The sequence below is a fragment of the Carcharodon carcharias genome, chromosome 11 (assembly GCF_017639515.1).
Source record: "Carcharodon carcharias isolate sCarCar2 chromosome 11, sCarCar2.pri, whole genome shotgun sequence".
NCBI classification, from domain to species: Eukaryota; Metazoa; Chordata; class Chondrichthyes; order Lamniformes; family Lamnidae; genus Carcharodon; species Carcharodon carcharias.
This window is the reverse complement of record NC_054477.1, coordinates 45953968-45981543: the sequence shown is the minus strand read 5'-3', so window position 1 is coordinate 45981543 and position 27576 is coordinate 45953968. Positions and strand designations below refer to the sequence as shown.

The 27576-nt window shown below is 42.8% G+C and overlaps 1 protein-coding gene across 1 annotated transcript in view; it reads right to left on the bottom strand.

Moving 5' to 3' along the window:
* LOC121283872 (protocadherin Fat 4) overlaps positions 1–27576 on the bottom strand; it is a 168146-nt gene that overhangs the window by 79607 nt on the left and 60963 nt on the right. The window contains exons 8-10 of the mRNA XM_041198674.1: positions 20588–24712; positions 18768–18872; positions 17207–17514 (exon numbers count right to left, since the gene is read on the bottom strand). Coding sequence (XP_041054608.1) covers positions 17207–17514; positions 18768–18872; positions 20588–24712 — 4538 coding nt within the window. The remainder of the gene's footprint in view (positions 1–17206; positions 17515–18767; positions 18873–20587; positions 24713–27576) is intronic.

Here is a 27576-nt window from a genome sequence, read left to right as displayed (position 1 = left end):
CATCAGATTGGCTGGATTACAGCTCAGGCCCCAAAAACGAAAGCCCAGTGTTGTTGAGCTCTTTAACTCCTCTGCAGTCATTGTAACTAAATCTTCTGTTCTATATGTTGTTTGTTTATATTGCACCCAATAGGAGGGCATGTCAATGCCAAGAAAGCTCAAATTGAGCCCATTATAAAATAGTAAGGAGGTATTTTACACTGGAAAACACCATTTCTGTTTTTTTTTTTCATTTTTATACCTGAAACTCAGAACTGATTCAAATACATTTATAAATAACAGACAAGCAGGATGCAAAATGAAACTTCCCAGAGTAATGTAAAATATGATTTGCATTATTATAACCCTTTGAAAGCTAATCCCTTTGTCTCTACGATAAATAAATTATCTGGTTGTTAACATTATGATTATTGCATTTAGTCTTTATTGTACACAGCCTTAAGGTTTACTCAGTTAACGTTAACGATCTCAACTGAGCAGAGCACAAAATGTGTTTCAACTATGACTAATACCAATCATTTAGACAGTTGTGTAACTGGCTTATTATCCATTTATATCTTAATATATGCTACTTAAATTTATGCCACGCTATTGTCGTTTACTCTGAAATAAACACTATCTAAAAGCATGATATTACAACTAAATAAATAAAGAGGTGTGTCAGATTTTCCCATAAGAAATGTGATTATCACAATCTATAAAGGTAGTACAGAAATAATACTTTCTGATGTTTATTTAGGAATAGCCCAGAAGGGACTCATGGTTATTACCACCATTCTTTTTGCTTCCTATTATTGTAACAACTGTGCTTCTGTAAAGCTCTTTATTTGTGAGGTTTGATGTTTTAAGAATATTGAGATGTCCATTAGAAATGAATTTTATTCTCTAAACAGTAAATGCATTTTTTTAAGTTTGGAGCTTCTTTCTGTTCAGACCTGTACCATCCTTCCACCAGATGAAAGAAGTTGCACTATGCCAAAGACTTTCAGATATCCTTCTATCATTTCTCACAGGGGTGTGTGAGCATCTATCAGTAAGCCATCTCTGATATTAACACCTCCTTTGTTATATAATGCACTGCAACTTTTTCCAGAGGGATGTATGAGAGCACATCAGAATGACTCACCCTCTGATTTTCCTTGACTTGTGCTGCTCTGTAATTGGTCACTAAGGGGAGTCTCATGAGGACTTATGTTCATGTTGAGAAGTGTCTGGCCTCCACTCAATACTTTCCCAAAAGACTGGGAACTCATTACGTGGCAAATCACAGGAGTGAACTCATGTTCTACTATTCCATCTCAGAACATCCATGCATCAAGTCACAGCTTCATTACTCTGCCTTATAGGCATTGCATTAACATTTTGCATTAATTGTTATATTTCAATAAGCTGAAAAATCCTCATGAATAGAATTGCATTTTACAGTGATTAAAAATATTGTTGTATCATGCGATTAAAACACTGCAAATTTGTCTGCCATAATCATTTAAAAAGACCAAATCTCATGAGATTATGTTAGCTAAATCTTGTGATCCTGTGGAGATCCATAGAGTGCGATTACAAAACCTGTGTTATGTACAAAGCAGAACTAATATGCTGCCATGCACTTATGAAAATATGTTGCAGGATCCCAGTGAACTAAAACCTGAGAATCAACACAATTTAACTCAGGGTAAACCACAGTACAATGTGGGATTGATTAATATGTAGAAAAATCTGTGCAATGAGAGGAAAGCCTCATGTTTAATTTATGCCAGGTCTGACTTGTTATGAAACAAACACAAACCTGAGAGGTATAGAACACCAGCAGCTCTGTCAGCTGCCTGCAGTACAGGCAATAATGTGTACAGCCTCAGATTCATGAGGATGATTATCCAGTTTTTATTAATCTTACCTTTTTATTTAACATTTAACAATAGGCATTTAACCCTATGAGTGCAGAAAACAGATTTTACTGGCTCCCTAGGTTATCTCTATAAAAATGTATAGAAATACATATACTGGTGTTAAAGACTTATTTTGTGAGAGACATGGTACTATCATCTTTCTTTTGTAAGCTGTGTCATTATGAAGCATTGAATAGATCCAAACGGCCGTGAACTGACATAATATCCTGAGTGGAGACAGATACATCTGAGTGACAATTGATCTGGGAATTGAAGCTGTCAACTTATGACTGGGCTGTAAGCAGTCAAGTGTTTGCACTACTCCACGCCCATCTCCTGGCCTCTTTCTGGTTGGCATCATGGTGGGTTATGTGAATAATTTCTGCATCTCTCAAATAAATAAGCATGGCTGCAAAGTCATAGAAACAGCTGTGGCTCATTCACCTGCTCAACTGAAATCTATGTGAGACCTTGTGAGAAGGAAAGGCAAGGCAGGATTTGGAGGGGAGGATGTAATTTGTGAAGCAATCAGTAATGCTGATAATTTAAATAGTCGAGGGCAGCTGTCTTTCATTTTTATATGTATGACAAAAAGATGATGTGTTTGTTAAGGGGTGATTAATCAGTGAGAACCAGTCAGGCAAAGCAGTTAATATCACCCAGGAAATGTACCTGACAATGTCCATTCTTTCTCCAATCTTCCATTTTAACCTGCTGTTCTAAACTGAAGAATTGCACGCTCCAAGACATGGGACAGAATCAGCCCAGAATTGCACGAGTTGCAGTGGTGAGCGTGAAAAACGATGTTTTACCTGTTGGCCGCAATGGTGGAATTTTTGCGCCGTATTGTCTGCTTTCCCTCTCATTAATTATGCAGCCACGAGAACCATGCCGTCTCACTGGCAGGCGGCCTCTGAATTGACCACCATGCTGTTACCTCACCGTTTCCTCACTCTGGGTGCCATATCTAAAATGCAGCCATGCACACAGTTCTCAAAGCTTGCAGCCCAGGACTGCTCCGGTGAAGATATGGCCCTGAATGCCAGGAAGAGTTCAGTGACCCGTCACTAGAATACCTTTTGGAGGCCCACTGTGACGTCCTCCACCCCAGCTCTGGCAGCAGGAGGCCAAGCCATCTCACCACTCCGGTTTGAGAGGTGGTGCCAACACTCCACAGAAGAGATTGGCCATCCAGTGCAGATAGAGGATGAATGATCTCACCCAGGGTAAGCCAACTATCTTATCATTCTAAACTCACAGTCACAAGGCCATCACACATTCACTGGGATCTCACTCACTGCCAGCTCAAGGGACATCACCACCCATTCTCACACACATAGCCTCACATCTCCATCTGGCCTCATCTCCTCTGGAGACTGCCTCCTCAGCCCTCACCATCTTGAGGCAATTTGCACAGATCAACATGTGCCCCCACACGCATCCTGGGGTATCCTCCTTCCCCGGTACAGCCCTTGCCCTCCAGCCTCTTCCCTTGCCTGAGGGCCTCTTTCCCAAGTAAGCCCTAGCCCTGCAGCTGTTGAAAAGCCAACCGCGCCTTACAGCAGGTCTAGTAGGTAGAGACCTGCCCGTGAACCCCCCTAAAAGTGATGTGGTGCTGTGAAGCCTGGCGCTGATGACTGCTAGTGCTGCCCGAAGCAAGGTAGGCAAATAAACGCCGAAGCCTTGAGCGAAGTGCAGCTTGCCAGGTGCACATTGCTTATGTACAGTTGTGAAAGACGTCAGCGAGCAATCACATCGACGTGCCCAGATGATGCAGCATGGGAGGATGACTTCAGTGAGCAGGGCTTATAATGAGATGCTAAAGCATGAAATTAGGTTCCGGATGTGCAATGGCAGGAAATGTGGCCTGCCATTGACGGGCGGAGCGGATGATCTCAATCTGGTTTCGTGATGGCGTAAAGCCAATTTTTTGCCTTCTCGCCTTATTGTCCACTCACACAGCCAAACACGCCCAACTGCCAATGGAGTGGAAAATTCCAGCCATGAGTACCAGTCTTGAGAATATCAGTGCCAAGGCTGGTCTACTCATCAGCTGCGAGAAGATCAAGACACTGATGACTAAATGGCAACAAGACCCTCCCATCACCATCAGGCATCAGAACGTCGAGGACATCGACCACTTCCGTTACCTAGGAAGTAACATATGCAGTGAGCGTGATGTAGAGATCGACTTCCACACAAGATTCGGCAAAGCAGCATAGGTCTTCCATTAGCTCCACGTGGTCTGGGCATTCGACACCATCAACAGAGCCATGAATCTGCGTCTCGACATGTCCATAGTAGCACCAACTGCAATCTATGCCAGAGAAACGTGAAAGAGAACAGCAAAGGTATCACATAAGTTGGGCATCTTTTTGCAATGCTGCCTACATGAGGTCTTGGGCATCACATGGAGAGACAGCATTGCCAATGAAGAAGTGCTACAGAGGACTGGTCAAAGCTGCCTGCGGAACATAGTGACAGAGAGATGACTGAAGCTGGCAGGGCATGTATTTTGTCTCCTGGCTGAATGCCCCACCAGAGTGGCAGTAGAATGGACACCAGCATGCAAGAAGAAGACGGGGCTGGCCAAAGACAACCTAGCAAAGTATACTGAAGGAAGACATTTAACAGCCGGACACTGCCTGGGCTGGGGCGAAAGAGATTGTGATGGACCAGGGCTGGGGCGGAATCTTGTTGTCCATTGTCCCAAAAAATACTGTGATATAGGACTGGAGGCGCTAAGTCTAAGTATAGCTGAAAAAAAGTCATGAGGCAAAATTCTCTCATGCTCACCATGATGGATTTAATGGCTGGCGGAAGGTCTAAAAATTGGTTTTACACCCAGATCATCCGTTTACGTTAGTCATGGCAGGTTGCAATTCCCGCCAGGTGCCGGCATGAAACCGATTTGCTAATAGGATGCAGATGAAGGCCCAGTCAGAATCACCCCCTATGCCCGTTTGTCCGTGCCACCATGGGAAAACATGTCTAGACCAACGTGGTGCGTAAGTATCGGCACATACCTGACGAAGGCTCGGGGCTGCCTCCAGATGTTTGGGATGGAAGCTTCCAATGTCCGTGAACCCTGGTAGAATCAGCAGGGAGGAGCATCTATCAGGTGGATTTTCCAGCTTCAGATGCAGGAGGTCCATCTTCTTTCTTCAGGAGGTCCATCTTCTTTCTTCAGCAATGTGTCAGTAATGCTCTGATGTGAAAAGTCAGGGAACCCCCACCTTAATTAATGAGGCCAGGGTTATGGCTCTACTTACCTGTGGCCTCCGTGGCAGAAACATTCCCCATCCCTACCCCACCACAGGACTTAGTCCTGGATGGGAGAATTCCACCCATGGTGTCTAAGCTTTTTGTCATGCACTCATCAGGGCAGATTTGTAAGATTACCAACAGAAAAGGGAACAACAATTTATACTGCATGAGAAGGGAGTGCTGATTGGTTGGCAAGTGGACTCTGATTGGCAGAGGCATTGCCATGGAGAATGCAGCAGGGAACAGTTAACTGCCTAGCTTTTGTTCAAATTCAAAACAGGCAGGTCAACTAATTGGTCAAGGCATCACCATGGGGAATGAACCAGAGAATGACTGTCCCTAAACTTTTGTTTAGTTGAAAAAGGAGCAATGCATGGACATGTTCCTTCTGTCTGCAAAGGACAGGGCCCTGTAAGTGGCTTCCAGCCTGTGTAAGTGGGCCTGCTGCAAGTCCGACTGATAATCTTGAATATGTTTTCAGTGTAATTCTTAGTACAATCAGGATTGTTTAGCAAGTGTTGTCCAATTGTGGAATCATATTTAATGTTGGACATTATGTTTTGAGTTTGCAAGCACGGGCTGGTGGGTATGGTCAGTACTTTCCCTGTTGCAAGCAGCTGAAGGTACGTGTTGTTTGATACGATCTGCCTGTCATTGGGATGTATGGCCTACATACCTGGCATCAGAATGACACTGAAATTCATATACCATATCGCTCATTTGTGTGATAGGCAGAACTTATTTTTGCTTGACGGCAGCATCCTACTAATGGAGAATACCACTCATGTTGCTGCTGTATGGTACCAGCGTGAAACAGCTAGCTTCAACTGTTGCTCAAATTTTGAAACACCTCGCCCTCCCAGGGTAATCTGAGATAGACTGGGCACTTTTCAGGATCAAAAGTGGAGGCCTTAGGCCCATTTGTGACTTTGCACGGTATACAGTAAACAATAATCTGATCAAGGTAGCCATTATCCTGCAGGATGGCTTTGATTCACCCTATTTCAACATCAAGCTTGCATGGTAAGCCAATGGCTCGAACCCTATTTACAAGGTTTCTGATAAGGCCAATCTTACAGCCCAACGCATTTATTGACCAGTGAAGGTAGGTTTGTGGGTGCCTCAGCTATTTACAATGTATATTAATGACTTAGTCGAAGAAACCGAGAGTACTGTGTCTATGTTTGCTGACGATACGAAGCTTTGTGGAAATGTAAGCTGTGAGGAGGACACAGAGGCTGCAGAGATATAGACAGGTTAGGTGAGTGGACAAGTTGCCAGGTGGAGTATAATGTGAGGAAATGTGAGATTATTCACTTTGGTCATAAGAATAGGAAAGCAGAATATTTTTTAAAAGGGGTGAAGCATGTAAATGTTGATGTTCAGAGAGACTTGGGTGTGCTCGTACAAGGAACACAGGCAGTTAGCATGCAGATAAAGAATGTAATTAGGAAGGCAAATGGAATGCAGGCCTTTATTGCAAGGGGATTGGAGTATAAGAATAAAGAAGTCTTGCTACAATTGTACTGGGCTTTGGTGAGACCGCATCTAGAATACTGTGTGCAGTTTTGGTATCTATATTTAAGGAAGAATATATTTGCATTGGAGGTGGTACAGCAAATGTTCACTAGATTGGTCCCGGCGATAAGCATTGTCCTATGATGAGAGGCTGAATAAATTGGGTTGAAACTATATGGAGTTTAGAAGGATGAGAGGTGATCTTATTGAAACATACAAGGTTCTGAAGGGGCTTGACAGGGTAGATGCTGAGAGATTGTTTCCATTGGCTGCAGAATCTAAAACACATGGGCACAGTCTCAGGATTGGCGGTTGATCACTTAGGGCAGAGATGAAGAGAAATTTCTTCATTCTGAGGGTTTTGAGTCTTTGGAATTCTCTACCCAAGAAGGTTATGGATGCTCCATCATTGAAAATATTTAAGGTTGTGACAGACAGATCTTTGGTCTCCCAGGGAATTAAGGGATATGCGGAGTGGGCAGGAAAATAGAGTTGAGGCAGAAGATCAGCCATGATTTTATGGAATGGCAGAACAGGGTTGACAGATCATGTGGCCCTCTCCTGTTTCTATTTCTTGTGTTCTTGTAAGAGTTAAGTTTAAATTATTTTGGTGGGGACAAGAGGAACAGAATTGTAAACTAGGCTGCCTAGTTATTGTGAATGCCCCTCTCCCCCAGGTCTTACTCTGCTGTTTTCTCTCTGGCCTCTGGGTCAACCAATACTAGATTGGCCTGCATTCAGGCAACCCCTGTGGTATTGTGTGCAGTTTTGGTCTCCTTACCTAAGAAAGAATATACTTGCCATAGAGGGAGTGCAGCGAAGGTTCATCAGGCTGATTCCTGGGATGGCAGAATTGGAGTATGAGGAAAGATTGGGCTGACTAGGCCTGTATTCACTGGAGTTTAGAAGAATGAGAAGAGATCTCATAGAAATGTATAAAATTCTGACAGGGATGGACAGACAGGATGCAGGGATGATATTTCCTCTGGCTGGAGGGTCTAGAACAAGGGGTCAGAGTCTCAGGATACAGGGTAGGCCATTTAGGACTGAGGTGAGGAGAAACTTCTTCATTCAGAGGGTGGTGAACCTGTGGAATTCTCTTCCACAGAAGACTGTGGAGGCTAAGTCACTGAATATATGTTAGAAGGAAACAGATAGATTTCTGGACTCTAAAGGCATCAAGGAGTATGGAGAGAGCACAGGAATACAGCATTGAGATAGAGGATTGGCCATGATCATATTGAATGGCGGAGCAGGCTCAAAGGACTGAATGACCTACTCCTGCTCCTATTTTCTATGTTCCTATGCATGACAATGCCTGACCTGGATGACTGCAGCTTGTCAATGCAGATCTTAAAATGGGCCCTTTGTTCCAGAGCAGTTGGTCAGTCAGTGTACTCCTCCAATCAGCCCCCAAAAGTTAAAATTTATTACTTTGTTGCAATAAATTTGATAATTCTGGAAAAATCACAATTGAGATGAAGATATGAACATACAAAATTAGTGAACGGGAGAAGACCAGCTGTAAACTTTATTCCCATGGTTTAGCCTCCAATTTAAGCCTGAATGCAAACATTCCATTTTCATTTGGCTCAGGAGTTACCTTGTAATCCACAACAATATTACTGTTCTGACAATCTGAAAAATGACCTTAATCACTTGGTGCTTAAGAAGGCCATGTTTTCTAAATGAGGACACCGTTGAAATTTACACTGTGATACATGTCAGTGTGTGATCAAATAATGTCATAAATAATCTCCTAGTAATTAGTGGTGTTCTGTTTCTCGTTGACAGGATTATATTTACTGAAGAAAGCCTGAGGTTCTGATCTGCCTGTGCTAAATTACATGATGTCAGCCAGTGCAGGAGTAGGGGAAGGGTGGGGGAGAAAATCTGGGCTGGATCAGCCTTATACCTCAGGTTGGTCAATCAGTTACCCTGATCATCCCCTTTCCTTCACTGGGGATAAAATGGGTCTCTTTGGGGATGCATTTTCTGCAGGTTAAGTGGCAAACACTGTTATAGTTGATTGGAACTTCATGAACTCTCTGTTATAGAATTAAAAGGAAAATTATTCTTGGGATGTACTGGCAAGCCAGTACTTACTGCCTGACATTAGTTGAACTGGACACATTAAGTCTCAACTGCACAGTGTGGGACTGGATGTGACATATGCAGGCCAGAAAAAGTAGAACTGGCAAGTTACCTTCCTTGAAGAGCATGAGTGAATTGGTTGGGTTTTTATGATAATCTAACCACCTTCATAGCCATTTCTGGCACTAGTCCACATATTACAAAATTCTTTGACACATGAACCAGGCAAGCCTACAAACTCCAGGCAAATGCTGAAGAATGACCAGTTACCCTGGCTCATTAATTAGAATTGGAAGGGTATGATCTGTCAACAGGGATGGTGTTCCCTTAATAAGCTTCAGATAACTCATCAGGGCAACACTGTAATGGGTAGGCTAGTCCTAACAGGATAATGGATGCTCACCATTGTTAGTAAGCTGCACAATTTGATTCTAGAAGAGTCCCAGCAATACCTGGAGCATCTAAGATATGGATGTTCCCAGATTGCACCTAAATTTAGGAAAATGGGATGCGCTTCTATTGGGAGGGTGTGTGCACTCCATATTGGACAAATAAAAATTCCACTTATGAGGATTGTCTACATAGATTAAAAGGGGAAAAACTCCATATTTTGGAAATCTGAAATAAAATAAGAAATTGTTGGAAATATAAACCATATCTATCAGCATAAACAATGGGCACAAAATTAAGCTGTGGAACACCTGTACTTTGAACACTGTAGGTGTTGTATCGAGTTGAAATGAAATACATTATGCATGTGAACACTGTGATGCTGGTTGCATCAGACACCATTTTGGTGATAAAAGCAAAATACTGCAGAGGCTGGAAATCTGAAACACAAACAGAAAGTGCTGGAAAAACTCAGTAGGTCTAACAGCATCTGTGGAGAGAAAAACAGAGTTAATGTTTCAAATCTGTCTGACTCTTCTGAGAGTTATACGGACTCAAAACGTTAACACCATTTTGATGAGGACAGTTGGTGGCTGGAGGCAGTGTGCACCAGAAGTATGCAGGATAGCTATGTTGTAATGTCATTAACGTGTGTAACACTGGTTTGACACCAGCAGCGCTATTTTCAACCAAAATGCTCCAGGCAATGGCCTATCTTGACCTCACACAGCTCAATATGCAATCAACAGCAGGAAGGCACAAACACTAGCTCTATTTCAAGGGATCATCAACCACTTTGAGGTTAGTTGCTGATTAATTTCTACAGGTTGTCATGAAGATGTGCTTTATGGAATATTTATTTGATATCTCATTGGCTGGTTTCACATGTTAAAACGGTTTAAAAAGGGACATTTCACTGGAACACAAAGACACTGACTTAAAGTGGCTGCCAATTTGCATCTCTGTAGCCGCATTTCATTTCCCGGAGCTGTAGAATCTACAGAGGCCCCAGCAGACGATGACCTCCCTGGAGCTGTGAAAAGGTTCCTTCCTATCTCATAGAAATGGAAGAATGAACTATTCAGGAGTTAATTACTGAAACGTTAAAAGTTAATCACCTTGACTATCACAATGTCTATGAGGAGCTGTGCCTGATGCAGACTGATCAACTTTCTTTTAGAATACACAACCAACATGCAGAAAGTTCACGTGCTACGAGTTTTTGTGTCGATGCTCAAATTTCAGATTTGGCAGAAACACCCTAATTGCTGGGGAGAGCAGATGGGGGTGCAGGGAATTGTCCCAGGTTTGCACTAAGTGCGGTAGTGGGTGTGAAGAAAAATGTTTTACCCATTGGCCACAATGGTGGGTTTTTGCACTGTATTGTCTCCTTCCCAGAGTGTCACGCCTCATTAATAATGCATTCACAAGAAACACGCTGGATCGCTGGCAGGCAGGCTCAGATTTGCCCTCTACCCCGTGACCTCAGCGCTCCCTCGCTCCGGGCGCCATATTTAAAGCACACAGAATGCAGCCTACTTCATGTCTACAGACCAGGACCACTCCAGATGGCTCCGAAAGCAAAGAAGATGGCAGCCCCCAAATCTAGTGACGCCTCTCTGGGGTGTCTGCTGGGCATGGTGGAAGGTGGCCGCAATATCCTCTATCTCTGGCTGCAAGAGGTCCACCAGAGTCACCAGAGCACAGAGGAGGTCAGCCACCCAGTGCAGGAAGAGGATGAATACTCTCATCCGTTCCACCAAGGTAAGTCAACAACCTCATCACTCTCAACTCACACGCACAATCCCATCAAACATCCACAGGGATCTCATACCTCAAGGACCTACCAAAACCACTAACTCTCACACATACCCTCAAACCTCCATCAGGCTCATATCCTCTGGATCTCACATCCTCATCCCGTCCATGTCTCCACTCACCACACAAACATTCCAAGCAGGGCCATGCGTCTGGCTCACACTCTCTCCATCTGTTTCCATGCAGGAGAAGTTGGCTCACAGCAGCAGGGAGAGGTCCTAGCCCCCTCACTCACTTTGAGGAGTGTGCCATCGCGCTGACTAGTGAGGACGTGGACCGTGCCTGTGGCGATGGTGAGATCGGCACCGAACACCCAGGTAAAGATCCTGAACCCCATCATCCCTCTGTCAAAGCAACTGTGAGTTTCTCTCTCACCTGCTTTTGACTCTGCTGCCATGCACTAATTATCTCTACTTTGGTTCACAGGGAGCTCTGCCAAGCGACCGACACCCTTAGCCAGTCAAGCCCTCAGCCCCATTCACTCCCTCACCTCCAGCCAAGAAGCCACCTCCTCCATTGAAGAGCTGGAAATGAGCAACCTGGAAGACCCATCCCAGCGCTTACCCACACCCTGCACCAGCGCAGAGACACACACCTTGGTGGGACCTAGATCTAACGCAGGCTCGGGTCCACAATCTGGTGGTCACCGCATGGACATGTGTCAGCAGCAGGAGGTAACAGGTTCAGTCAAGCTCCTAGCACTTGGAGGACTGCAAGGGGAGAGTCATCTGTGAGGTCCCAGTCAGATGATAAGCCTCTGGATCTGGCCTTCCAACTCATTGTGGAGAGTCAACAGAAGGCAGGGGAACATCACGCAGAACTTTTGGAAGCCCTCAACAGAGTGGCACACGAGTCAGGGGAGTGCATCCGCCTGCTGTCTAATGAAGTGGTGTCCACATGTGCGTATATGGAGGTCTCCATGGGGAGGATGGTGGACGCCATGGAGACCATGGTCCAGCGGAATATGGAGATGCACGCAGACCTGCACTTCATTGCAGTAGCCATAGGTGAGTTCCTGCAGCGGCAACGTGAGAGTGGAACAGAGCATCTAGATGTCCTTCCAGGTACTCCTTCCCTCAAGTAGTCAGGCCGGGGCCCTCGGGCACCCGAAGGGAAGAGGAGCGGCAGCTGGACACCCTGGGTCATCCACTCAGGAATCTCAGAGGCTGTCCGCTTCCTCTGAGTCCACTTTGCCTGTGACCCCCTCAACCTCGTCCTCTGTCACCGCAGAGGGAGCAGCTGGCCCACAAGGCGCTATTTTCAACCAAAATGCTCCAGGCAATGGCCTATCTTGACCTCACACAGCTCAATATACAATCAACAGCAGGAAGGCACAAACACTAGCTCTATTTCAAGGGATCATCAAGCCAATCCGATTGGTTGGCAGCTCCATCAGTCCTGGCAGCTCCAAGAGTGCATTAATGAGTGGTTCTGGGACTGCAATGAGGAAGCAGAAGAAGGCTCAATGTATCCCTGGAAACAGGTAAGTCTGGAGTGTTGGGTGGAGGGGGGGGTGTTGGTTAGGCAGCTTAGGGAGGGGGACAGGGGGCTGGGGGTGGTAGGTTTAAGGCAGTAGGGCGGGTAGGAAGAAAGGTGGGGTTCTATCTTATGGGGACTGCCCCCCAATCCACAAAGAGCAGCCCCCAAAGACAGAAGCCCTCCATTTCTTCTCTCCCTTGATGAATTCTTTTTTTAAAAATTGGGCTACGTCACTCCCATCCGACTGCAAATGCCAACAATTTTATGGTGTGGGCAGCATATCACTGGGGTCAATTGGCTTGCTAACATGTCTAATTGACCCTTGATTATTTATTTAAATATGGCGGGCAGATTTTGGTATCATGGGGGTGAGTGCGGGGGTGGGTGGGAAGGGTGGGAACGTGGTGGGGTGGACACACCCTACTTTCCCAGCCCCCCACCTGCTGAAAACACACCTGGTGGGGGCGTGTATAATGCAGCCCAGAGACTCTCTCCTTAAAACCATTGGATTTCTACAAAAATGTTTCCAGGAGAAAAGGGGACATACCAGCCATGACTTTCAATCAATGACCTCAGCTGAGGAACCTATGCCTCTGGATACAGTCAGTGAATCTTTATTGACTTTCCTTTTTTTTAAATCAGCACATTAACTTGGCCAAGTTTAACATCTAATACTGTGTAAAGTTTTTCCACATACTTGGGCCAGAAATTTCCCCCCATTGGGGGTTTGGGTGGGAGCGGGTGGGGGCAGGGGCAGGCGTGAACCCAATCGGCGCCCCTGATTGGGTCCGCAGTGCCATTTTATGTGGGTGGGCCAATTAAGGCCCGCCCATCATGACGCGCGCCCGGAAGCGCTAAGCACTCCCTGTGCGGGTGGGGGGGTGTTTCTCTGAGTGGCTCCCTGTGCTCTTTCATGCATGTACGCGAAAGAGCACGGATATCTCCCTTGGGGCATGGAGGTGCCTCAGGGAGATTTGTTTCAGTGTTAAACTTTTAAATAAAAGATTTTAAAACTTTTACAAAATGTCCCCTCATGTGACATTATCACGTGAGCTGGGACTTGTCAAAGAATAAATTTTTATTAGATTTTAAAACAGTTCGTGAAACCTCATCCCACCCTGGGCTCTTCGCCTGCTCGACAACCTTAAGGTTGGATGGGCAGCTCATTAAATTGAGTTAATTAGGCTTTAAATGGCCTTAATAGGCCTTTGACAGTTCAGCGGATGTCTGCGCGCCCGCCGAACTGAAAATCTAAATGACGTGCGGTGACGTCGGGAAAATGCTGCCCTTGGGGTTTGAGTGTGTGTTTGTGCCTGTTAGTGGGAAGTAGCAGGTTTTAGTACATTTTTAATATTTTTACCTGCCTGGGTTTTAGCAAAATAAAACTAACCCCTCATGCGTTTAACTCAAGAATACCTGTCTGGCTTAATTCTTACAAACTGCACACAGTTAAGCACACACTGAATTGACAATGCAGCATCATGTTGAAATTCAAAACCTGTGTTATAACAAAACAGGGAGTGGGAAAAAAGGAAAGCTATCTATTGCTCCTCACCTGGTTGTAACAAGGTTGTTGCTGAGTGTGTAGGAGGGTTAGGTACCTCTTAGCTTGACAGGAAGAATGAGCAAACTCAATACAGAGGAGGTAAAGCTGCTCTGAGAGTGAGGAGCAGGGGTGGTTGAGAAGGATATACAGCAGAAGACCATATCTACCCAGGGTCTTTAGGGAGCAATTCTCTATCTCAACATCAGTGAGGCACAATCAGAGGACTCCACTTCACTAAGCAGGCCCTCATTGAAATCTGCCACCTCTTGCAGCCAGAACTCTAGCCTTAGAGCAGGACTAGGATGGTATTGCTAACGGTTGTGAAGGCAACTGTGGCCATGAACTTTTACACATTGGGTTCCTTCCAGGCTGGAGATATTTGCAACCTCTGCTGGTTCGTTGTCCACTGTTGCACCAGGAAGGACACTGAGGCTCTGAAGAAAGCTGAATACATTTAATTCTCGCTTTCCATGTAGAAGAAGATGGAGTGAGCACATGGCTTTGTGAGGAATGTAGGCCTCCCCACGGCGCAGGGTAACAGTGACTGTGCACAAATCACAACCTCGCTTTCAGGCCACCTGGCAGCTGCACTGCTCTTGTCCCCTGCCATGGCAGCAGCTTGCTTCTGCTGGGTGTCTCACTACAAGTGGAACCCATCTCTAAGCAACCTTCAGATGCACACATAGTATCAGTATCAGAGCTAGTGAACCAATGTGAGCATGAGAGATGCTGTTTCTTCATTATCATTGTCTTCATGCTCTTCCATCTCTTGCTCTTCCAACACTCCCTTACCAGATCAGAGTTCTTGGGTACCTGAAGGGAGAAAGGCACAGAGGTAAGTTTGTGTTAAGGGAAGGGGGAAAGCCAGAAGTGCATGCTTACACCATCTGTAGCTTGTAAGTTAGAAGAGATTGTGCAATGAGGGGGAGGTGGTACATAAGAAGGAAGTTTAAATATGAGGATACGACTATCTTCAATTGATCCAACCCCACTTCTGGCCACGGCCTTAGTGATGACCACGCCATTGAGAGAGAGCACCATCTCCTCTGCACGGATAAGGACATGCAGCCATGCCTGTCCCTGCTGGTTGCTGTTATCTCTAGTTATGTGCCACCTCATCCTACAAGGGACAAGGAAGTGTATAGTGAATGTGGTACAGTGATGTGGCTGTCATGGTTGAATAGCTGGCAATGTGTCCAAGCTGTGCAATGTGGATGTGAGCTTGCAGCAGTGCTAAGCGCGTGAAGGTTTGTCAAAGTAATGAATGTGAGGTATGAATCATGGTTGATGAAAGTTGTTGGGAAGCGAGTTAAGGACAAGTAGTGAATTAAGCAGTGAATGAGGCTAGAGAGTCAGTTGTAAGAACATGGAATTTGAGGATGAATTCACTGACTTTGACCACTGGATGAGATCATTAAACTTCTTTTGGCATTGCATCCAGGTCCTCTAGGCTACTTGCATTGTCTTTTCAGAGTTTTTCCAAAGGGTCTCCTCGCCTCCAGTGGATAGAGGACCTCTCTCTTCCTCATCACTTCCTACACCAAGGCCTCTAGTGCTGTGTCAAGGAAGCTTGGAGCACACTCTCTGCCATTTTCCCCCATTACTCACTGTTTTTCCTGTTCAGAATGTCTTGACCAGCCACTTCCAGCACCTGTTCCAGCCAGGATGCACCTCACCGTTGGCTTCAAGTGATGTTTGTTTCGCACGAATTTGAGTTTCTGTTAAGGCATACAGCCATAAAATGATGTACTTAGGACTGGGCTACAGGCAACAATCGTCTTAATCAGCAGGCAGCATGACCATTGTGTGCTGCCTGCATCGGGAGGAATGGACACAGGATAATCATACATCATAATCCCATGACCATTTTCGAGGGCTATCCAGTTTTTCCCCCAGTTTCTCACCAGTAACCTTGACAGTCTCTTGGTTTGAATACTGACTTTACCTACTTCAAATTTTTGCTGTCTCCCACTTTTTAATCCGTTTCTTCCTTGATCATTTTCTTTTTGTTGTTGTCTATTTTTGCCATTTTTTTTGTTCATCAGTTCTTCTCAATATTTTTATACCTTTTTGTTCTTTGAGTGCTTTTTCACCACCCCATAACTGAGGTGACCATTGTAAGCCATCCATTGGTTTTCACCTCTTTCTGTTTTTTTTTAAATAATCTGTTTGTTTGCAATTAAACCCATTCATCGCTTCTGGGAATCAGCAACACAAAAGCTTAAGTCAGTTCAAGTATTGATATAGCCCTTTGTTCAACTATTAGCCACAATACAATTTAAAGCCAAAATTTGGATTAATCTGGGTTTGAGATTTTGAATTCCTCAACCGCTAGAGATCAAGAAACTCATCACACTTTACATCAGACCAAGCTGAACTTTGGGGGCATTCTTTCTAGCTGGAAAGCTAGACAACAACTCCACCAGCAAGAGTAACATCAGGATTGAAAATAAATTCCCATCCTCTTCATTTGACACCAGCCACTTGTATTTCTCCAAAATTAAATAAATTCAAAACTTGACTTTGGTGCTCATCCTGTTTTGTGTAATTTTGAGTAAACAACAAAAATTGGAATATATAACCAGGAACTGCGGAGAAGACAGTTGAACAGAAGCATTGTTTTTGTTACCGGAATTTTCTTTACATTGATGGTATAATTCTTTTGCAATACAACAACTCATTTTGATGGTAGTCATGTCAATGCAGCACAAAATATATTATGGTCAATCACAGCTACATGTGGCTCCAGGAAATGGGCCAAGATCAGCATCAGCAGGAGCAGGCTGGATGCCATAGTCATGTTAAATTTTACAGGGGAAGCTGAAAGGTGTCTAGAGCCTAAAAAGAAGGAAAGAAATAAACTAATTGTAAATATTTAAAATAGAAAATTAAAACTTTAAAGTTGAGAACACACTTAAGTGAGGTGCAAAATCTCTCAAACCCTCAAATCTCAGAGGAATAGTTCAGGTATTACCAACAAATTCACTCAGTAGCCAAATTGTACAATTACAGCGTGATAATTTATATATTTAAAGCCTCATTATACATGTACATGTAGGGATATATAATGGGGAAAATGGTCCGAAGAGGTATGACATAAACCTGAGAACTGCAGTCAAGAGGTTCATACAGGAAGCAAGTGCAGAGGTAAGATTGTTTTGGTAAGATAGAGGTAGATAGATGTATCATATTGTGAAAATATTCTTACCGTCCCCATTCTAGTTGCAAAAATCTTGTGAAACTCTCCATCTGCTACTTGCTGATCAGTTACCAGCCGAACAATTCCACTTCCAAGATTATAAGAAAATTCTATTTTGCCATTTACTATTTCCAGTGCAAGAAAATCACCCCCTGCACCTTCTTTGTTGTCGTAGTTATATAGGAGCAGGGAATTTTCTTTCATTGTGGCAAATTCGACATAAATCATATTGTTTCTAGGATCAAGAGAAGGGAGTTCCATGTAGGAGAGCTCTTCAAACCCAAGGCTGCTCCCGTCACATTCATTCCCACTTGTACCTGTATGGGAATAGAGGGGAAAAATATATAGAAGGACAAAGCCATCCAATTATTTACATTGGTAATGGGCAAATGTTTATGTTGATGTATTGGAAACACAAGTATTTCAATATATAGTGGGTTTTTAATGCTTAAGCAATCTTGGCTTGGAACTTGAAAACAATAACCTACCAATATAGGCTAAGTGGTTTGGTGTGATTGGCCTCTACAGACCCCAAGCATTTGTTAAAGGCTTGGTACCAATAAGTAAATAATCTTGAATGCTGTCATGCACAAAATTGTATGGCACAAATATATTGTGATGATGATTTTACCATCCCATTCGAGTTGAAATTTTGTGGAACTGCCTATATGCTCAGTTATTTTACAGTGGAATTGGCTGCTGTATAATGCAACTTTCAATGTATACAGGCTGGGCTGTGCAGCACCGAGACTGGAAGCTGGTCATATAAGTACTCTGTAACAAAACATTTTGGTGTTCAACAGTGTTTAGTGAAATTCATAACAGTGTGCCAACATCATGCAGTTCAAGTAGAAATGTCTTTCACTTGACGTATCTCTTGAAGTATCAATCGATATCTCAATTAAGTAATTAACCAAATGTTTCAGGAACTTTCGTAGCTATATAGCACATTGGGTGATGAATGTGTCAAATACTTGCCCATCAGTTCAGGGTACAGGGTTCAAAACCAACTCAGCCAGGTAAGATAATAGTCTGCTCTAACCAAAATTAGAAGGCCATGGTTAAATTGGCGTAACCATCATAGTACTTGTGGAATTAAATCCAATAATTTGTACATTAGCAGTGGTGACCATGAATGCTGATGGATTACTGTAAAAAATCAACTTATTCACTAATATCCTATATGATTTGGCCTATGTATGACTCCAGTCTCAGGCTATGTGACTGAATCTTCATGACCTCAAGACAAATAGGATTGAGCAATAAATACTGTTTTACCAGTGCACTACTTCCCACAACATAAAAATGAGGATTCTACTGAAAATGAGTTTGGGGCTTTTTAACCACTTCCCAGTAACCCACAATATAAGACTGACACTTTGTTTGAAATCTCACTCAGACAGGAAATGGAACAATGTCTTCTGGAGTTAATTCCAGCCTGTGGGCTAAAAGAAGCATAATGGGCTGAATGACCTTCTGTCATGTGTGATAATGTTACTTCTGACAATATCTACAACTCATTGCTTTACAATTTCAGATGAAGATAATTTTGGTGTAAGACAGCACTTACCAAATGGGCATCTGCAACTATATCCATTGGGAAGGTTGACACACGTTCCATGGTTCAGGCAAGGTGACTTTATACAGTAGTTCAAAGTGATTTGGCACAATTTACCTGTAACAAACCTCTGTTATATTATTATTGTAGTACAATATAGTCCAATTCACTAAATACATTTTTCTTAAATAACTTTAACATGTTGACGAGAATACAATATCGAAAGTGAACCTTCTTGAAACTACAGAACTATTGTGAAACACTAATGTGCGGTGCGTGGAAGTTATAAGATATAAGTTCATGACTATGAAACACCATACACTAAATTTCTGGTCAGGATAAACCTCCTCACAATTGTTGATGGAAGATGAGAATGTATAAAGAAAGGGAAAAGAAGCCCAGAAAACAAATGCTCAGACCACACTTTCAGAATTCATAGCGGGTAGCTCAAGAGTAGCATTAAGGCCGACCTTCTTGGATGGGGAATTGCATTTATGAAGAAAAAGAGTTGAAGATTTTGTTTTTAAAGAGGAGATTGACAGTGGCTAAAAATGGGGAATCATTGAAAACATCAACTGAAATTAGGGCCAGGAAGGCAAACTGATTGATCGGGAATTGCTTGACAAGAGCATAAAGAGACTCAGAGATGAATCCCATGACCTTTCTGAAGGTAGGGTCAGATGGGGGAGAAAGTATAGGAAGATAGGATGTCAGCACTGAAGTGGTTGGGAGATGAGCCAGGGGCTTAGGACAAGATAAAGGAACAAACAAAATTGAGTGATCTGTATGTATGGTCTCTATCTTGATAATGAAGGAATTCATTAGCCCCTCACACTTTGTATTTGTGGTGAAGATGGATGAACAAAAGAGAGAGAGATTTATATTGTGTGTCATAGAGCAAAGAGCTTGCTCAGTGTGATCCTGAAATAGCATATGAATATGAACAGGAAGAATGGGGTAGAGCAGCTTTTAACATGGTCAAGCCAGACCTGGCAATGAATGGCAAGGTCAGTTGTGTGACAGGCATGTTTGAGTTTGCTGTGACTTGAGAGAGTGAAGATGAGGGTACCAGGGACATAATAGAATAGAGCAACAGTGATTGTTTCACTGGGAACAGAGGCTTTGAATACATAGACGAGGAAGTACTTGAGTAAGTCAACAACAGTGGAGGTACCATTACAAGATGAAGGAATTAATAATCCAGGCATGAGGTTGCAAAGCACCTGGGGAGAGTGTTTTCCATTGGAGTACAAGGAGAGAAGGTGGATGTAGGTGGAGGGAAAGTTAAGGAAGTGATCCGAGATAATCTATGTGACATTTATATACTATTTGCATCTGAGCATAATGTTAAATTAAGCACAATAGGATGAAATTGTACATGCAAAGAAAGAGGCACAATAGAAAAATATCATGTTTGAATATAATATAATATAATATAATCAGATTTGAATATATTTCATTATGGTCAAAGCCTGAACTTACCACTGTGCAAAATTATATTCCATAAACAAAATTATCATATCACATAATTTCATCAGTAATTATTTTGTGTATATAGCTTTGGTTGTCTTTATTTAAAAAAGCTAAGTTATTGTGATTATTACCTGTATAACCTGGAGGACATGTACATAGAAAGGCTCCAGGCAAATTCAGGCAAGTAGCTCCATTCTGGCACAGATTTTGTTGGCATTCATTTATATCTGTTCCACAAAGGGGGCCAGCTCTACCTTCAGGACAAGAGCAAAAGAATCTTCCTGGGTAGTTCAAGCAGATTCTGTAATTACTACAAAGGACAGCTTGACATTCATCAATGTCCAACGCACACAACTGACCAATGTATCCATTTGGGCAGATACAGTTGAAAGGCCTCATTGGACTGTGACTCAGAAAAATGACAGATGAACCTTCTAGAACTATAGTCTCTGATTTGACGCCAGTTTGCTTTGTGCAGACAGCACCATGGTGACAAGGGTTTGTTGCACAAGGATCATAAGCAACTGCAGAAATTGTGATTCCAATATGAGTCCTAAGCCATTCTTTATGAGCTGTGAAAAAGTCTATTAGAGTGCTTCTAGGTAGATGCTGCCCATCATTATTTTTAATAGCTGTCATCAAGAGAACGTGGTCACTCATTGGCATCATTTCAAATATATGTAGTTTTGTGGAATTTTTGCTTAGGAGGTCATCAATAGTCTTGACCAAATGTAGATACTTTTTATCTAGAAACTCCTTAATGGAGAGAGTGATTAGAAGAAGGATACTGTTGTCAATTGTGGCATTGTTAAAATGTCTGTATTTTATATAAATATTGCTGGAGACAGTACTGTGAACACCATCATTTGCCTTAACTGTGAGATTGAAGTCCTCTTCATGTAGCTGTTTTCCAGATTGCAGTTCACAGGTTCCTGCTGCTATAGTAAAACTGGTGGTGGAATTGGTTACTATGCTGCAGTTGAATATACCTGACACATCTGGATCTTCTGGCTTCACACTACCTACCCTGCCACCAGGAAAATATTTACCATAGTAATTGACTTGAATATAAAGGTTTCTAGGCTGAGGAGGGTTGTCATTTTGATCCAGAATAAGGACATGAAAAATACTCATTGAAGACATTGATGGGGTTCCAGAATCATGCACGATTATAGATAAATGAAACTCACTAATAACTTCTCTGTCAATCATTTTCTTAGTGGACAAAACACCAGCTGGAGACAATGTAACAAAACTACTGGCATTATTGTCTGCTAGCTGGTAACTGAATGGCCCCTGATTGGGGGGTAAGTCCAGATCTGTGGCATTAAGGAAAATAAATTGTGTGCCAGGAGGTTGGTTCTCCATTACATATCCTTCAGTATTAACAAGAGTGGGACCATTATCATTAACATCATCAACTGTGATAACCAATTGTGTGTTACCTATTGCTGGGCTGGCCCCACTATCAAATGCAATGATGGTCATGTTATAAAATGGTATGGCCTCCCTGTCAAGTGCAGATGCAACAAATACTTCACTGGTTCGAGAATTTATAGAAAATGAGTTATTTTTATTTCCATCTTTAATTTTAATCTCAAACTGATTCCATTCTGGAATAGTGCCTGAGTCATCAGCCATCAGAGCTATGATTGAAGTGCCAACAAGTGCATCTTCTCTAACATGGGTCTGATAGACAGCAGATTTAAAAATTGGGACAGCATTATCATCAAGGACAGTAATATTAATTATTGCTTCATCCACATCAAAGCCACGTATTCTCCCAGCATTTTTAGCAAGCACTCGAAGAAGAACATGACTGCCCCTGTGCTGTTTGGTGTTACCAGAGACAACCAGCTCCCCAGTGTTTTCATTAATCTGAAAGCCTCTCTCTTTGCTTTTTCCTATAAGTAAGTAGTTGACCATGCCATCTGAACCAAGATCGCAATCAGTTGCAGTCACGCAGCCTACAATAGTTCCTTCAAGCGCATTCTCTGAAATGGAAAAATTATACAGTGTTTTAGCAAATCGTGGAATGTATTCATTCACTCCTGTGACATTAACATACACTTTAGCTAGACTGAATTGATCAACGTCATGGGTGTTAAATGCTCTGACTGTAACTTCATACAAATGATGCAGCTCAAAATTTAAAATTTCTTGCACAGTTATTATTCCAGTCTGTGAATCTATAAAAAATACTTCGGTATGCCCATCCTCAATGGCATAATTTATCTCAGCATGGATTCCAGAGTCATTGTCTGTTGCATTCACTTTAAAGACTGTGGTGCCACATGGCGAGTTCTCTGCCACAGTTGCAAAAAACACATTGCCAGAAAATGCTGGAGGATTGTCATTGACATCTTCAACTTGTATAACAACATTAATGGAACCAGTCTTCGAAATCCATCCACCATCTTGGGCGTAAATCAGAAGACTGTAAATAGAATCCATTTCAAAATCTAAACTCCTAATTAAAGTTAACACACCAGAAGTGTTTCCAATAGTAAAATATGCTCCCTCATTGCCCACTACTATAGAGTACGTTATGTGGCCATTTATCCCACGGTCAGCGTCAGAGGCAGTAAGGCCACCAATAACAGAACCAGAAGGCCAGTCTTCAGGAATAGAAAAGCTCACTTGTAGGGCAGAAAATTGTGGGGTAAATCTATTTTCTTCAGTGATCACAAAGTTGGCTATCGTATTGGAGGAAAGAGGTGGTGTGCCTTCATCAATTGCTGTTACTGACACAGTGAATATTTTATTCAGATTTGAAGCTAATGAGTTAGCAACAAAAATCCAACCACTACTCTGCTCAATGCCAAAAAGAAATGAGCTATTATTTTCAGTGATATAATATTCTACTTTTCCATTTGAATACAAATCTTCATCAACTGCAGTTAATTTGGCCACCTTGGTGCCAAATGCTAAATTCACAGGAACTGGAGTCAACTGTTTGTGTGGCAAAAACATAGGTGAATAATCATTATGAGCTACAATAGTAATTGCCACAGATGTCTCAACTAGATTTGGTTGCTCACCATGGTCAGAGGCAATTACAGTAAACTTAATTTTGTTTTGGTCAGAGCTAGGGTTATCTGAATTTTTAAATGGAATGAACTGCTTAGTGAAGATCTCGCCAGTAGTTGCATTCACTCTGAAGAACTCATTTGGGGACTGAAGGATGTAGAAAACGTTTCCATTGCTTTCCAAGTCAGGGTCAGTGGCAGATACTTGCAGAACAAACATTTCTTTCTCTTTAGGTTCTGGAATAGTTAGACTGTAAAATGACTCAGTAAACTGTGGTGTATTGTCATTTGTATCAATGACAAATATGGTGACATCTGTGTTTACATCCCATGCTGAATCATTGGCATGTACCTTTAAAATGTACCAATCTGTTGTCTCTCTATCCAATGGCCTTGTCACAATTAAATCTCCAGTACTTTGATTCACACCAAATGGCAGACTTGCTGTCTGATCTGAAATACTGTAAGTACTAATAGCATTTATGCCAATATCTTCATCTGTGGTTGTAATTTGTACAATGGTAAAACCCACTGGAGCGTTTTCTACAACGTGTGCAAGGAAGATTTGGAAAAACCGAGGAGCATTGTCATTTTTGTCTAGAACAGAGATGATGACTGTTGCTGTGCCTGTTTTAGAGTTGCTTCCTTTGTCTTTTGCTTCAACAATTAAAGTGTAAATTGCCATCTGTTCCCTGTCTAACATCCGAGCAGTTCTTATGACTCCACTGGAACTATTGATCTTAAATGCATCATTGGCATTTCCGTCAAAAATACTATATTCTAAGAATCCATTCAGACCAGAATCCAGATCAGCTGCAGACACATTACAAACTTTTCTGGCTGAAACATTCTCATATATTTCACATCTGTAGATGCTCTGCTTGAATATAGGAAAATTATCATTTACATCTGTAACATTGACGTCTATTCTTGCAAAGGAAGAAAATGGTGGTGAACCTGAATCCCTGGCTTCAATCCAAAGCTGGTAATGTTTTACAATCTCAAAATCCAGTGCTTTTTTTATAATCAACTCTCCTGTTAGTTGGTTGACTTGAAACACATCTTCAAAGTTGCCTGCTGCAAGATAAAAGAGAATAGATCTGGCATTTCCTTTCACTTTGCCTAAAGCACTGACCTTAGAAATCACAGTATTTATTGCTTGATCTTCAGGGTAGACATGCACTTTTTTATCGACAAGTAATTGTGGGAAGTCATTGGTGCTCTGAAACCGCACTGTAATAGTCGTGCTGTCCATTTTAGGATCTTCTCCAATATCGGTTACATGAACATTTATTGTAAAATCCATTGGTCCTTTCAATAACTGTTGTGCAAAAACCACACCCCTAAGTGGATCGATAACAAATTTGTTTGCATTTGGACCAGATAAAGAAAAGCGCAGGTCGGCGTTTAACCCGGCATCTCCATCCTTTGCTGTTACGGCATAAACAATGGAACCTGTGGAGAGTGTTAAAGGCAGAGATTCGGTAAAAATATATCCATAATAATGATTTCTTATTACTCATTCTTGGGATGTGAAGATCGCTGGCAAGGCTACCATTTATTGTCCATCCCTAATTGCCCTTGAACTAAGTGGCTTGCTAGGTCATATCAGGGGGCAGTTAATAGTCAAACACATTGCTGTGGGTCTGGAGTCACCTGTAGGCTAAACCAAGTAGTGACAGCAGATTTCCTCCCCTGAAAGAGGAAAGGATGTCCTCTCCTGAAGGAAGGGTAATAGTGAACTAATGGGTTTTTACAATAATTGGGTGGTTACATGATTATTATTAATGAGACTAGTATTTTATTCCAGATTTATTAATTGAATTTAAATGCCCCCAGCTGCCATGGTGGGATTTGAACTCCTGGGCAGAATGTAATGCTACCCACCCCTCAGGGAGTGGACTGTGAGGCAGGGGCTATTTAACAGAGCAGGAAGGCACAGGGTGGAGAGCCTGTTACCTTCCCGACTCCACTTGATTAAGTCAGGGTGGGGAAGGTCGAGGCTGGCCTCGCTGCCCCTCTAGGCCAATTGAAGCCCTTAAGTGATCACTTAAGGGCCTCTTCCCACGGCTCCCACTATCCTACTAACATAGGAAGAGGCCCATGCTACGGCATGCATGTGGGATCATGGTGGGTGTGGGGGTTGTCTCCTGTTTGTGCACCCTGTGCCCCATGGACAGCGCCACTGACCCTTCATCCAACATGGTTGACCCTGTAGTTAGGCACCCCCTGCCCTCCACACTAACTCCCATCCCACCCCTCACTGGCGCCTGCCTGACTGGCCCCAGCAAAGCTGCCCCAATCACCTGCACTCAGGGGAGTCCATGGCTGCTCCTTGTCCTGGGCCTTCTGCACCTTTAGCAGAGGCCACGGCTCCAGTAACACTGCTGGGTCTGAGGAGATACCAGCCATCTGACTGGCCTATGGCACTTGGAGATGGGATCCTTGTCCTGAAGGCCCCAGGAACCCTGACTGCGGGCAGGTAAGTGCCTCAATGGGGTTTAATCCCATCAGGCTCCCGTAAATGGCCATGTCAGGGTATTCACTGGCTCTAGTCTGGCCAACGTAAAGGGCAACTGCTGTAGCCATTGTATACAGCTCCATGTGTCTGGAGTATTTGTTCAGGCTTCTAGATCTGGACGATTTTTTGTTGTAATATTTTTGAAGTATCTCCCATAATAAGGTAATTTTTTTTCTTCTGGAACAAATTTGGCAATATCCTCACATAGAATTGTTTAGCTACAATTTCGAGTGAAACTTCAAATCACGGAATCTCATCCTGGCACTATGAACTTTAGCAAGTCAGTGTTTTCAGATTTATTCTCTATCCCTAGTTGTCCTTACGAAGGTGCTGGTGAGCTGCCTTCTTGAATTGCTGCAGCCCATGTGTGAGTATACCCCTTGTTTAAATTGGTTCAATCATAATCCTGTTCCTCCTATGCCAAGTCATGAATCACATTGGGTGGGATTCCCCCACACACCTCCCCCCATCCCAGCCAGATTTGACCAGTCCTGCCGAAAGTCAATGGACTTTTGACTGGGCCGCCAAATCTCCAGAGGCGGGTCCCGCCATGATGGGGCCAGAAAATCCCAACCATTGTCAATGACCATGACTAAAGCACATTTCTACTAGCCCTCTTCAACATTCAATATGGTTAACCACATTATTGTCCACCAACACTTTTTCTCCATTATTTCTCTTAGCGTGGATGTTTTCTCTTGGCTCCATTCTTAATTATCCATTTGTAGCCAAAACATATTGAAAAATGGCTTCTCTTTTCACCTGTACACTGTCACATCCAGAGAGCCGTAAGGATCCATATTTATATTGCTTCTTTTCCTTATCTACATGATGTCCCTTGGTGACATCATCTAAAGTCATGGAGGGCAGCTTCTATATGCACACTGATGACTGATATCAGCGACTTTTACCTCTCCATGACATCGCGATCCCTCACTGACTCTATTCTGTCAGACTTTCTGTCTTACATCCTATTCTGAATGATACTAACATCCTCCAGCTAAATATGCCTTTGACCCTTGCCATGAACTCCATTACCTAATCACTGATTATCAACTTCCCTGGCCATTGTTTCAGTTTAACCAGGCTGTGATCTTGGAGTTCTACTTGGCTTAGATCTGTGCTTCTGTCCCATATCTGCTCTACTAAAAAGAAAGCCTACTTCCACCTATGTACATCTCTTATCGCCAACCCTGTCTCAGTCTATCTGCTGTCTTTGTCATCTCCAGACCTGACTACTTTATTGCTCTCCTTTTGGTCTCTTATCCTCTGGTGTACCATATTCCACTCTCCCATCAATCCCATGCCTGTTAACATAAATCAGTATTCAATCCACAAATGTCTCAAATTTAAAATTTGTGTCCATGTTTTTAAGTCCCCCATAGACTTACCTGCATCTTACAATTGCTTCTGAGTTCTCTGATTCTCTTTCTCTGACTTTTTCTGCCACCCACCCACCAGGGCACCCAGCCCCACAGCATTTCCACCCCAGTTTCAGTCAGCTAGGTCCTGATCTTTGGAAGTCCCTCCCTAATTGCTCTGCCTCTTCATCTTCCGCTCCTCCTTTAAGAAACCTCCCTCTTTCCTTTAGATCTTGGTTTCTCTTGGGTCAGCATTCGTTTCTCACTATACGTCTTGGAAATGTCTTAAAATGAGTTTTTTCTATGTTAAAGGCATCATCACACAAATCCAAGTTTTCATTCTTAATTTCCTTTTGGGAAGAGATTAATATCACAAAGCCACACATAAGCATCATTAAGGAACTATCAGTTGTGGAAATGTTTGTTTCATATGAATA